We start from the raw sequence: 15,274 nt of genomic DNA on the forward strand, positions 1-15,274 counted from the left end.
TGAACGACTTAGCATTTTTGAGACCACACGAACAATTTCGTTTATAAATTCATATTCATTCCTACCAACGTAAAAGATTAAAAAAAAAAAAACAAAAACAAACAAACATTAAATGAGTTGGAGTAATCACATGAAAAGATTTAGGAGCAAGATTTACATACATTTTTTTTTCTTTGTAACAAATGAAAATGGTAGGCAACAAGATATGATTTAATCCTTCCCTCCACAAATCTCAATCCTCCTATTGATTGATCACATGTCCTCCCGTAAAAAGACTCATACTTTTCACTTTTCAGTCATTCTCGAATTTGGTTTTGCCTTATTGATATCAAAAGTGTTTTTTGCATTTTACTCTAAAATGTAACTGCATTTGTTCTAATTTTCTTTTTTATGTATCAGAAGGGGTTATTTTTGTTTAAAATGTTTAATTTTTAAGTAAATTGAACTGTTTCATCTTGCACCATTCAATAATAATTAAGTATTACATTCAGGTAGATCTTGCTATTTGAAATGGGTGCTAAAAACTTAATTATATTATGAAGTGTTAAGTCGCCTATGATTGTAGTACTAAAACAGAAATTATATTAGATTATGTAAAATGACCTTATGTTGTATTAAATCATGGTTACAATGGCTGGTAAAACGGGTAATCGAGTAGACCCAATTAGGACCCGCGACCCGATTACCCAAGACACGAACACAACCCGTTTAGCTAATCGGGTTAACCGGTCTGACACGATTATGATACGAAAAATATCCGGGTAACCCGACACGACCCATTTAACATAATTGGGTCAGATCGGGTGGACACGACCTGACACGACCCATGCTCTAAACTGGTAAACTGAGCTTGTAGACTAAAAAAAAAATTCCTGTGTCCTTTTACTTCCCACTTTTTTCCTCAGCAACCAAACAGAAGCTACTCACTCGAACTAGACAACTCCAAACTTAATCTAAGAAACCCATACAAAGAAACACCAACAAACTCATAAGACACAAACAATTATGGCTCTGGAGATCGTCAAACCCCCCAATCTTAAAACAGGTCAAATCCAAAAATTAAACGCAAACCCCTTGGATTTGAAGAAACCCAATTTTTCCCTCACATTTTCTAAACCAACGACAGATTTCTCGGCAACAAAACAGAGAGATAGATATAGATAGATAGGTAGGTAGATAGAGAAATAGAGAGAAAATTGAAACGAAATTATGGGAAACAAAGTGAATGAGAAAAGTGTTGTGACCTTAATCGCGTAGCGACAGTCCGCTCACAGGTTTGGGTGGGGGGGAGCTGGCGGCTGCAGGGGTGTGAAAACCACACTTTTTAGATGAGAGAGGATCCGAGGGAGATAGAGGTAGAGCCGAGAGGGAGAGGGAGTGCCGGAGAGGGAGAGAGGAAAGACAGTCCAGTTGTTTGGCGTCGCTGGTTTCGGTAGGGGGGACTGGTGGTTGCTGCCTGTTGTGGTAGTGGGGTGAGTGGTGAGAGTGTGTTTTGGAATTAGGACTTTTAGGGTTATACCATTACCGGGTCCCGGTTACAACACTTACACGCTTGGGGTTATTATATGTGCTTTGAATTCTTTAATTTATGGTTATTAATTAATATTAGGTAACAAAATATATATGGCTATTAATTAATAATAAAAATTATGCAATGCTTTCACTATATATGGTTATTATATATATGTGCTTTATATTCTTTAATTTATGGTTATTAATTAATAGTAGGTAACAAAATATATATGGTTATTAATTAAAGTGATATAGTATTAATACATATCACGTTTTCAATATTGTAGGAATATTAATACATATATGTATTATCTTAGTTTTAAGTATATAGTATTTTTTTAAAAATATGTGATCATATAATTTTTTTTCTCTTATTATTTTCAATATATTTTCTTGACCTGTCAAATGTAACACGTCAATAATTTCTTGACGTGTAACATTTTGACACGTCAATAATTATTGATGTGGCATTTTAACATGTCAATAATTATTGACGTGCCATTATTTCACATGTCAAAAATTAGTTAATTAATAATATTAATTATTTGGACCTATATTAAGTAACAAAATTTAATTAACTGGTTAACAAAATTAGATAACAATATTAATTGGTACCTATACTAAGTAACAAAATTTAATTGGTATATGTCGTCATATATTAAGAGATATATTCAAACCCATTAAAATTTTATAAAACTAGTTAATGCTCTTGTCTCTTATATGCAATGCTTTCACTATATATGGTTATTATATGTGCTTTGAATTCTTTAATTTATGGTTATTAATTAATATTAGGTAACAAAATATATATGGCTATTAATTAATAATAAAAATTATGCAATGCTTTCACTATATATGTGCTTTATATTCATTAATTTATGGCTATTAATTAATTAATAATATTAATTATTTGTACCAATATTAAGTAACAAAATTTAATATATATATATATAGCGTTTGATTTATTGTTTGATTTACAATATATTGTTTGATTTCCTGATGGTATTGTAACTTTAAAATAAATTTATCAGTTTTAATTAATTTTGCAGGGGACTGATTTCACAGCAACCAAACAGAGAGATAGATATAGATAGATAGGTAGATAGATAGAGAAATAGAGAGAAAATTGAAACGAAATTATGGGAAACAAAGTGAATGAGAAAAGTGTTGTGACCTTAATTGCGTAGTGACAGTCCGGTCGCCAATTTGGGTGGGGGGGAAGCTGGCGGCTGCAGGGGTGTGAAAGCCACACTTTTTAGATGAGAGAGGGTTCGAGGGAGATAGAGGTAGAGCCAAGAGGGAGAGAGGAGAAACTGATCCGGTCGTTGGCGTCATTTGGTTTGGGTTGGTGGTATTCTGCTTTGGGGTAGTGGGGTGAGTCGTGGGAGTGTGTTTAGGAATTAGGACTTTTAGGGTTATACCATTACCAGGTCCGGGTTACAACACTTACACGCTTGGGTTTTTTTTTTTTTGTAATTTAAATGGGTGACGGGTTTGGCAGGTCACTCGAGACCCGACTGACCCGCCAGACTCATTAATTTAAACGTGTTTGGCGAGTTGACCCTTGGACCCACCGGGTCAACCCGCTAGACATGAATTTAGCCAGGTCTTAATTGGGTAAACTCAATTAAGACCCAAACTCGATAAACCTAACCTCAATACTTGCTAACTTCGTGTCGTATTCGTGGGTTGTGTCAAAATTGCCAGCCTTAGTTACATAGGAAATCTTATTAAAGGCGGAGAGAAGGGTGCAGGCTCATAGTGACCTTTTTCTTTATGTTTTTTAGTTTTGTCTTTATTCATTGCCGCATGACATTTTCGTGTTAAAAGTTTAATTGTAATACTAATTTGTAACAAGTCGGAGCTTTTGCATTTAATTAGGAGTAATTAGAGGTGGTCTATTTGTGTTTTATTTGTATCTTACTAAGAATGATGTAGCTATTAAAATTACCATTGGGCTTGTGATTGATCATTATTAAATTTTGATCAAATGGTGATTTTAATATATACATCATTCTCAATGGGACATAAGTAGGCCACCTAGAATTACTTTTTAATTAGTGCTTAAATTTGTGAGTTAAATTTCAAATAGTGTAAACCAACCAATAATTTTGACTGAAAAAATTCAATTTATCTTTCATTTTTCGGACAATGCTTTCATTTCATTCATCTTGATATAGATCTAAAAAAATGACTTTTTTTTTTTTTTTGACATATTCGCACAAGAGGGGGGGAGGGGGATTTGAACTAGTGACCTCCGCTTCATTAGGCGTGGTCCCAGCCAATTGAACTATCTCTTAGGAACAAAAAAAAAAAAAAATGACATCTTAGTTTCAAAATATATGTGCTTCGTATAACTTAATTAAGGAAAACTTAATATTTAATAATAAAAACTATTTAAAATAGAAGTTCTTATCCCCTAAATTATGTATATTTATCCTAAGTCATTTGCGGTATTGCACTATTCAATTTGGATTTATTCAAAGTTTTAAGTATCGAAGCTTTCTTTATTTTTACGAAATTTTTCAGATTAAATAATTTAATTGTTCTTAACTTTTAAAATATTGAAAAACTTTTGCAATTACTTTCCAAAGTTTAAAAACTCTCAATTTAGTGTATCGAACTTTTAATTTATTTTGCAATGTCACCCATTTGTCAGGTTTTTCTTTTTTTTTTTGTTAAATTCTATCAAAATTTCAAAATACTCTAATTTTTTCTTTGAAAAAAATAAATTATAAAAATTCAGACATGAGTATTTTTACAAATTCCATTAAATATTGACAAACATCTTAATCTTTGCATACAAGAATAAATGCAAAGTTCATCTTCAACAATTAGATCATCCATAAATTATTTAAGTAAATTATGTGGTCCTAAACAAAATAATTTAATGAATTTAATTTCTTGAACACAACAATTTACGAAACAAGCTAGCTATAAGTACTTTAGAAGTGAGTTAACATTTATTTGTGTAAAATAGTTCACATGTGCTACACATGCATAAGTAAGCTATAAGAACGATCCAATTAATGTTATCCATGTGTAAGTGACTACTACATTAATTCAATAAATTATTTTGCCTATATATATATAAAAGGTCAGAAATACCTGTCGTTCGTCAAATGGTAGCCGGACAATTTGGAAACTTTCTCTAGGTCTTCCTTCCACCTTTGCACAATTTCCTTCTTGAATCTGCGTTCATGTTTGGCCAAGGCTTCACCAAATTTCTTGTTTTGATATCGTACATCTGAGGGAAGTACTTTGTAAAACACTGGCAGAACGGTTTGTTGATTGTTTTCTCTACACTCAAGGATCTCCTTCAGCTCGTCCAAGCACCATGTGGATGATGCAAAGTTTTCAGAGAGTACAATTATTGCAATCTTCGACTCTTTGATGGCTTTGAGAAGAGCCGATGAAATTTCCTCTCCTCCTTCAAGTTTGTCATCCACGTAAGTATAGATTCCCGTTTGATCTAGAGCCTTGAATAGATGAGTAATAAAATTGTTGCGGGTATCTGCACCTCTAAAGCTCAAGAACACATCAAAATGCCATGGACGGATAATGACAGAAGAAGAAGCTACTGCTGGGAAAGCCATGAAAGAAGCGATTTTGTATGCAAGCCTGATTACTACGTACACTTTAGAGATAAAATGAGAGTAACGAGTGCTGTATGTATATGTAGGCTAAAATTATATAAAGGATAAAATGAGAGTAACGAGCTAAGATTTCAATTAAGTTTGTTTTTTATTTTTCTTGTTAATTTAGGAGATGTCTAACTTATATAAAGGCATTTAATCTTTATTATTTGAAAATTCAATTTATATTATCAATTAAATCTTAACTCATTAAAGATAGCTAAACTTTCAAAAAAAAAAGCATGCATTCAGATTTTTTTAAAGGAAATTTTTTAATCTTTTTAAAACCGAAATTTTTATTTAAAAAAATTATAAAACAAAATCGAAACATAAACTCCTCCAATATGACCTAAATATAAGCTAAATGACTCTTCAAACCTCAAAGAAAGAAGAAAATTCTTGGCAGCTTCCTTATAATTAATTAATAAACAATCTTGAAAGATGAGAAAAAGCATACGCGGAAAAAATTCTTGGCACCTCCCACACGGAACACGTAACTTTATTTGGAGGAGAAAATTAATGTGATCCAACGCCCATAGCACATATTACAGTTGGTGAGCCTGAGGTCGGTGTCTCATAATGATAAGAACTGAGAGATTTAATTGTCCTATTAATTTTTACAATTATTTTGTTCAACTGCCGAGGATAAACATTAAATGTGATCTTCCTTGGGCAACTTCCTAGATCTTGCTTTTTGCAGTTGATTAGGATTTTTTATAATTTTAAACTCAAATTATAAAATTGGATAAAGTTTATACACTCTTTAAATTACCGTCCATTAATAATGTTCTCCTAAATTAATAAAATATTGTCCATGTCTTTTTAAATTTAACAAAAAGATAAAAATATTCATACATATTCTTATTAAGACAAAAATACTTTTATAAATTCGAAAAAAAAAATAAAAAATAATTTAATTAAAAAAAACTAAAATTTTTATTTTTTTAAAGGAGACTATTTTTGTGATAATGTTTTGCCAACACATACTCTTATCTTCTACAACTGATCACCCTACCGATTTCGACACATAAATCCTTTTCTGCAACGTAAAGTAGTGGGAAAGTTAGAGCCATGGCATCTTCCACACGGTCTATTTGAATTGTAAAAATGCTAAATGTGTAATTAATCAAACTGACCCGGATGATACGATGGACGTTGGTTTAACGTACACTTCTCATTTAGATCTTGAAGTCTTTCCCCGAAATGATTAATAGCAATAATTGAGGAATAATGGATGGTATGTTCAAGGTAACATGCATGATCAAAAACCCATCACACACACACACACACATATATATATATATATATAACTAAATGGATCGTCAAGTTTCATAATGATTTATTTCCTGAATAAATGCATTAGTCAGTAGTCAATTAGGAAATAAATGATGATGATATATTCTTTCATAATTTGCATTATCTTCCTCTACTGTAAATAGTTGGAATAATACCATACAAGTTCCTCATGTGTGATCGATCTTCTGCATCACTTGCCCAACACCATTCAGTTTGGTATCCATTAAGTAAAATGTTTGCATAACTAGCAGAAAATTAAAGGATTATTCTAATATCACTTAAGGGATGTATGATCAACCTAATAAAATAATATGTATAATGCATTCATGTTTTCTATTTTCAATGTCCTATCAATCAAACTTTTTTTTTTTTTTTTTTCAATAGAAGAAAGAGTCATTTACCAAACATTATAAGGCTACGAAATAGAGTCATGTTTCAGCTTCCGCATTGATAAAAGAAAGAAGAGAAAATTCTTGGCAAATTGGCAATTACTTCCACACGGTGTTTGAAATAATATTGTAGAAAAATGGTAAATTAGTAATCAAATTGACGACCCGGATGATAGTTTGGCCACACGATATATATGGCTTTATACATTTCTAGATACAATTAGATAATGGTTGCTCAAAAAGAATATATACATATATAGGAAATATCGGTCGGTTAATCAAAATTGTCAGTTAATTCATCGATTTCATTTCGATAACAAATTATCTTGAAATTTTCAGTTAATTTCAGTCGGTTAACCGTGAGCTTTTTTAATTGAGCCAATGCTATTTTTAAATGGGCCAAAAATAGTTATTCGGCCCAAATTGTTTTTTTTTCTTGCTAAAATAACTTATTCAACATAAGATGCAAACAATAAAAATATAAGATGCAAAAAACTTACTAAATATTTTTAACATAATATCACTCCACAAAGTCTATCCGTAAAAGCCTTAAACCGTGTCAAATTTGGCGGTTCGGTTCGGTTCAGTTAACCAAACTGAATCGACGTCAGTATAAAGAATCCATACTGATTTTGGACTCACATAAGTTGGTTGATAGTTAATTTCGATTCGGTTGTAGTCGGCAAACAATTGGTAATCGGTAGACGGTTAATTTGCCGACCCCTATACGTAATAAAGGGTTTCCATTCCTTCTACACGTCTGAAATTCAATGTGAAAGCTCTGCATTTTAGAAAAAAGAGGCATGTGCTCTAATGATGCCATACCCCCGGAGCACCTCAGGTCTTGTTCTTAATGATGCCACTACAAGAAGTTTTCACATTTGATTTAAGCTTTTAATTTGTTATTTGTTATCTGTTGTGGCCTTTTTCTTTTCCTTTTTTTTTTGTCAAAAAACTTGTCATAATAAGATAACTTCTGATCTGGAATTTTGAAATGACAAATCTTTCGGTGTATATTGAAGCTAAACCTGAATTCTCATTGCAGGAATGTGGTCATAACTAGTTTGAAATTTTCAACTTATTCTTAAGCAAAAAACCTTTTCCATTTCTGAGTTTGGAGTCTCCAATTCTGACATCCTAACCAATATGTAGTCCTTTAAGCATATATTTTCATACCCTTTAAATGTGGCTTGAATTAATCAATTTTTTTGTAGGTTGATATATAAAGCACTTCCCAATGCTATAACGTTGGTTGACGTTCTCTTGAAGCATATTATGTTCTTTTGTTTTATTTTGGTGGGCATGTAATATGCCTTACATCTCTGCTGCTTTCTGTTGGTTGAATGTAAAGAAAACTTTAATGGACTGATTTTGGCAGAATACCAAAACCATTGAAGGAAAACATTATTTATAAGCATAAGCAATTACAAAGGAAGAAACCTATTTGAACTATACATGAGGTGTTCTAAGTAATTACAATGACTTTGATTACAAGCTGGAAACTAGAGATTGAAAACAGGATGTTATCTAACATTAATAACTTGAAGGTTTTCTACTTCAATCTTAGAATGGGAAGTTGGTTTGAATCCAACTTCTCTTTCTTTGCACTTTATCTTGGATAAGTGTTGCACAGCTTCACTCCTTCTCCTCTTGTCTTGATCTGTAGTAGTAGAATTCTTCTCAGCTTCATCTTCATCAATTGCAGCAACATCTTTATCAATTGCAGCAGCAGCAGCTAGCCTTGTTTTTTACAGCTGCCATTTCACTAGGAGCAGGAGCCTCTTGTCTTGATCTGTAGTAGTAGAATTCTTCTCAGCTTCATCTTCATCAATTGCAGCAACATCTTTATCAATTGCAGCAGCAGCAGCAGCTAGCCTTGCTTTTCACAGCTGCCATTTCACTAGGAGCAGGAGCCTCAGCTGCTGCAGTAGGACTCCTCACGGCTGCCACTTCACTTGGAGCATGCGCTTCAGCTGCAGTATGGTTAATAGAATGCAAATATTTATATGTGCGAGCAGTGTCTTTTTTGTTGTTGTCATATTCTTGTAGTTGTTGAATTTGTACATTTTTAGAAACCACAGTACCTTAATTTAAGTAAATTCACAGCTAGCTGGTGAAGTGGACAAATCAATATATAGTAGCATCAACATAGCCCTTTGAAAGCAGTTAGCCAAGAGCAAAATTAAGAATCACTAAGGTAAGGTAAGGTAAAGAGTCCTTACTGAAAAACATCTGGATTCCAAGTTATAATCACCATCATCATTATCATTGTCACAACGGCTCTTAGATGGTTGAATCCTTTGAATCTTATTGCGTTCATCCTCTTCGGTTAAACATTCTGAATTTTCACTTTCTTCATCGAGTTCATCCTCTTCAATTGAACATTCTGAAATTTCACTTTCTTCATCGACCTCATCCTCTTTGATTAAAAAATTAAAAAAAAATTAAAAAAAACTTCGCTATAACTATAGTTGGGCAGATACTTGCAAAACGGTTGGATCGTTTTGCAACGCTTTTCAAAGTGAAATTAAGGCCGGTCCTGGAGATCCTTCTATTAACTGTTAAGTAGCACACAAAGTAAAAACTTAATTATTTCGGGACAAACTTAAGCCAGAGTCAATTTTTGGAGTATTTTGAATTTTTGTGTCAAGTTTGAAATATGAGATCCAGAAATACTTATCTACACCAAACAAAGGCCTAACTAGTTTCCCATGACCATCAAATTATGGATGTATGCAAATATGATTTGAGTTGATGACAATCAAATACAATAAAACCAAATCCCATAATAATAGGAATATGAAAGATGTAGTTAGGTCGAACCCATCTAACGTTGTGAGTAGTTCTGTGTTTGCCACTCTGCAGGCATGCGGTATCCATGGAGAGCAGGAGTTCCTTCTAAATGTGACTTTGTGAATTGGCTATGCTGCTGGAAAAGTAGAAGGGATGTGAGGTTGGATTGAGAGACTCAAAGGTGCTAAATATGTCCCAGAGATTCCCATATGGAACGCCGTCTCAATTTAGGAAAAACCTTATCCATAATGAAGTGGACAAAACAATATATCATTAGATAATGAAGTGGACAGGTAAGACCCAAAAGCTACAAACAGCCTCTAAACCCACAATACCGAGCCGTTAACCAAACACAAAATTAACAAGCATTAAAAGGTCTTTACTGAAAAATAACTCCTCATTTGTTGTGGGTTACAACTGGATTTGAAGTTGCAAGCATCATCATCACGACGCCTCTTTGATGGTTGAATACCATCTAATATCCTTTCAATTGTTTTGCATTCATCCTCTTCGATTGAACCCATAGAATATGTTGGTAGAATTATAAGACAGGGGAAGTGAGGTGGGAACTCAAGCTAGTGGCTCTCTCTTAAATATGGAACCCTATTTGTCATTTGCACCCTAAACAACGTTTCCAAGCTAGAAAAACCTGATTCATGATAATGTGGACAAATCAATATATAAGCAGTTAACCAATAACAAAATTAACAAGCATTAAGGTAAGGTAAGGAGTATTTACTGAAAAACAATTGGATTCCAAGTTGTAATGATCACCATTATCATCATCATCGTCACATCGTCTCTTAGATGGTTGAATCCTTTAAACCTTATTGCGTTCATCCTCTCGGGTTAAACATTCTGAAATTTCACTTTCTTCATCGACTTCATCCTCTTTGATTGAACACACTGAATTTTCACTTTCTTCATCAACTTCATCCTCTTCGATTGAACCCATTGAATTTTCAATTTCTTCATCGGGTTCATCCTGTGCGAATGAACTTCCCAAGAAATAAGTTTTTCTTCCATTGGATTCATCAATAGAGAAATGAAAATCGACGTGGGTCACATCTGGATGATCTTTCACATTCTCTGCATGCTCGTGTATAATATGAACTCCAACACTTCTGACGACCAACGGTCTATCTATAAACAACCCAACTTGCAAACTGTCCCCCTTTAGCTCAAAAGATTCTTGGACGAAGTACTCATGCCAGACATTTTTTGATTCCAGGTACTTGAATTCTCTTCGTCTACCAATTATGTCTATACCATTATGCCTCATCGTAAACTTAACCAAATCCACAACATGATTCTGAGGGCCCTCAAGAATGCGTTCAAGAATAGCAAAAAAAACAATTCCTTGGATCTCATCCAAAGGAGGGAGCCCTTTAATATCCATTATACATGATTGACTACCATATGAACAGTCCCTACGATGGCGGAACCAATCTGGTATCCTATTTCTAGAAAATATAATTCCACCGGCAAAAGAGTCGTTATAATGTACCTATTAAATGAATATCATGAATTTTCGTAAGTATAACCCATAAACCAAGACACATACAAATATGTACATAAGAGAGAGACATACCTTATTAAATAAAAAATCTTCCACCTGATTCCTTATTTTCTCAGCCATTTTAGCGCAGTCAGTCAATTCAATCCACTCTAACGCTAGCAACTGACTTGTATTGAATTGATTTTATTTTGGTACTTGTGGAAAACTTTCCAATGAAACACATCCACCGGCAATTATTTCTTTTATATTTGTTGGAAGTTCTAGAATTTTTTGGAAGTTGCTTGCAGTCGGTTAACTGAAGCTTCCTCAATCTAACAAATCTTTTGATCCATGCAGGTACACTAACAATTGCACTATTTGATAAAATTAAGCACTCTAAAGTGGAAGGGAAGAGTGTCCCAAAGAAATATATTTTATCAAGAACCAGATTTGTTAGTGTCGGAAACCCAACCGAGGAACAACCAACATCGGAAATGCTTGAATTCACTGGAGGAGGCGATAAGAATAATTCTCTACTTTCCTCTATGGACACAATTGAGAGCATTGCTTGTCTTTCATTCCTCTCATCTGTTTGAAGCATAGCGAGTTTTGGACACTCTCGAACACCAAGATAGTTGAGATGCTGTAACTGAAGAATGCTACTTGGAAGATGAATAAGGTTAGAGCATTTGAAAAATGCCATAAGGGTAAGCTTATCAAGGAATCCAACAGAGTCATGAACCTTAATTAAACTTATGCACCTATAAACACGTAATTCTTGTAAATTTGGGATTCCTGAAATATCAAGAATTTCAGTTAGGTTTTCAAGTCCAATGAGTTCCATATTACTTAGGTTTGGTAAATTCTGCCAAGGAAAAAAAGAAGGGGATAAAATAAGCTTCAAAGAAGTTTACACCATAATTCTAAAGAAAAAAACATTAAAAATAACAATCATACCTTCAATCTTTCCTTGAGTCCTTTGAAGGGGCCATTACGAATTCTTAAAATAGTGAGTTTCCGTCCATGAAAATTGGATGGCAGAGATTGTAAAGGAAATTCAGCCCAATGAAGCACTCTTAACTCATTAGGAAGATAAGTAGGCTTTTTAGAAAAGTCAGCATTATGACATATAAAATATCTAAGCCTTTTCATCTTTTCAAAGGTTTTGGAACTCCACCGTATCAATTCTCGTTTCGGCAACTCCACTAATATGCCTTCAATTTTGTTTGTCCCCTAGTAAGATAATATTGCATAAGTGTGGCAACAAAATCGAAAGTTCTCCATACTCTGTCAATTGCTAGAATTATAATTTTATTCTTACATATACATACATTATTTTATGAAAATGAAGCAAACTTTTATTCCATCAATCTGGCGCCCTATATGGCTATATTGCTTTTTTTTTTCTTTTTCTTCTTTTGTTTTTTTTTTTTAAGATTTTCATAATAGATAATTTTTTTTTAGTATTAGAATGTCTCGAAGTAAGTGATGACATTCGAGAAGTCAATTTTTTTTTTTCTCATATTTACTATTTTCTAACTTATTTATAAAATAAAAAGTACAATACTCATAAAAACTATATCTACATTTGAAATAGAGTAAAAGAAAATTCCCTTGATGATTTATTTATTCTTTTGGATTGAAGGCATCCTACCAACACGCTACATCGTTTTGAGATGGATGGTGTATGTGTGTGTGCAATTATGTGGATATTTTTCAATTAATTTTTGCAAAATATAAAATTCGAAGGGTGTTATTATGAGTCTTACCATATTTTCTACATAACGAACATCTTCATAATACCACAATCTACTGCGTTCGCCAGGTTCGTTGGGTGACTCTTGATGAACAATTTTTCTACCCATATCTTGCAGTAAGTCATGCATGACCAAAAAATTATCCTCATTAATAGTTATGAGAGACTTATCAATAAGTACTCCGATACCACTATCTGAAGAGAAACCGCAACTATTTAGTATATGAGTGACATATTTAGCATCCTTTCCTTTGAAGAAACAAGCAATGTCAAGGAAAATATTTTTCTCATTTTCCTCCAATCCATCATAACTTATTTTAAGAATTTCATAAATATTTGTGTGAGGATTTCTTTTGTACTTTCCCAATTCACTTTTCCAATGATTTATGTCTTTTCCATATAGATTTGAACCTACCACACTTAAAGCTAGTGGGTTGCCCCCAACATAATGTAATGCATGTACTGTGAGTTCCACGAAGTCATCATTAGGTTCGTCACTATGGAAGGCGTGTCGACTAAAGAGCTGAACAGCTTCATTCTGATCTAATTCCTTCATCTCGTATGGTTTAACTTTATGCGTAGCAAGTAAATGTTGATCTCTTGTAGTTATGATGATTTTACTTCCCAAACCAAACCAATCATATTCTCCAAATAATGTATCTAACTGAATCAATTGATCCACATCATCAAAAACTAAAAGAACTTTTTTATTACAAAGCCTTTCCTTTATGACATTGATTCCTTGATCAACATTGCGAATCTTCAAGCTTGAGTCGCCTAGGATATCATAAAGAAGTGTCTTTTGCAACTAGACTATACCGCCCTCTCGCTTTGAATTTTCTCTAACGTTTGAAAGAAAACATTTATCTTCAAATTGATCAGCAATCGAGTTATAGATCGCTTTTGCAATAGTTGTCTTACCAATTCAACCAACCCCAAAGATTCCTACTTTGTGTCTGTCACTCATTCCTAGACTTAAAAAACGATCTTTGATATCTCGTACACGAGACTCTAGTTCAATTGGATACTTGGCGACATTTAAGTATGTATGACGGTCCATTCTTAAGATCACCAGCTGAACAATTCGTTGGATAAATTCAAATTCATTCCTACCAATGCAGAAAAAAAAATAATAATAATTAATGAGTTGGAGTAGTCACATGAAAAGACATAAGAACATACATTTGTTCTCTTTGTAACAAATGACAACGGTATGCAACAAGATATGATATAACCCTTCCTTGAGTTCCCTCCGGTACTCCATATCTCAATCCTCCTAATGATTTTTTTTTTTTTTAACTAAACTTAACTTTTCATTTTTCATTCGCGAATTTTGTTTTGCCTTGTTGATACATAGCAAGAGTGTCTTTTTTTCATTTTACTATAAAATGTAACCGCATTTGTTCCTTTTTCTTTTTCGTTTTTTTTTTTTCTTTTTTTTGTAAATGTTTTTTTTTTTTTTTATCATAAGGGTTTATTTAGTTCCAAAATGTTTAATCTTTTAGTAAACTGAATTGTATCATCTTTCACCATTCAATAATAATGGGATAATATATATTATTTCCACTAAACTTTAGAACGTAGCAAAATACCCCAAAAGCTAAGTATTACATATTCAGGTCGACCCTTCTATTTGAAATTGGTGGTGAAAACTGAAAACTTATATTATGAAGGGTGAAGTCTCCTATGATTGTAGTACTAAATCAGAAATTAATTGTATCAGATTATGTAAAATGACCTTTATGTTGTCTTAAATAGTTTATGCGTTCCATATAACTAATGGAAAACTAAATAGTAGTTTAATAAAAACTATTTAAATAGAAGTTCTTATCCCCTAAAATATGTATATCTATCTTAAGTCATTTGTGGTACTATTGTTCTCTACAATTTGGATTTATTCAAAGTTTCAATTATTGAAGATTTCTTTATTTTTAAGAAGAAAAAAAAAAAAAAAAAAAAAAAAACTCATTATTTTTAAGATTAAATAATTTATTTGTTCTTATAGCTTTCAGAATTATGAGACGAGTGCATGTTAACATGTAACTCAACGTAAAAACTATTTTTACTAAACCCTAACCTATTTTACTTCCAGTAAAACTGATACTAAATTATCGAGTTGTATAACAATTATATACTAATCTATTAAATAACCGGCCATCATTGCTCAGAGTAAAAAAAATGAAGAGGAAGAAAAAGAAAGTATTCAAATTATATATATTACCCTAAAATCCTTGGTGACAATCGAATAATATCCATCTTGGGGCGTGAGGTCATCAAAGTAAAGGATTGGAGCTGATGAGGCCAAAGCTCCAAGGGCAACATGAGGATACTAGCCGAAACCAAGCAGCTAGCTCTGAACCATCAATGAATATATACATTAATTTACATGCTATCA

General features: G+C 32.8%; 1 protein-coding gene across 1 annotated transcript in view; it reads right to left on the reverse strand.

The window, feature by feature from the left end:
• The window catches only part of LOC132162839 (disease resistance protein RPV1-like), a 12,915-nt gene extending 7,807 nt beyond the window's left edge, over nucleotides 1–5,108 (reverse strand). The window contains exon 1 of the mRNA XM_059573058.1: nucleotides 4,621–5,108. Within this exon, the coding sequence (XP_059429041.1) occupies nucleotides 4,621–5,108 (488 nt within the window). The remainder of the gene's footprint in view (nucleotides 1–4,620) is intronic.
• Nucleotides 5,109–15,274: the final 10,166 nt, after the last annotated feature.

Source organism: Corylus avellana, chromosome ca10 (assembly GCF_901000735.1).
Source record: "Corylus avellana chromosome ca10, CavTom2PMs-1.0".
Classification (NCBI taxonomy): domain Eukaryota; kingdom Viridiplantae; phylum Streptophyta; class Magnoliopsida; order Fagales; family Betulaceae; genus Corylus; species Corylus avellana.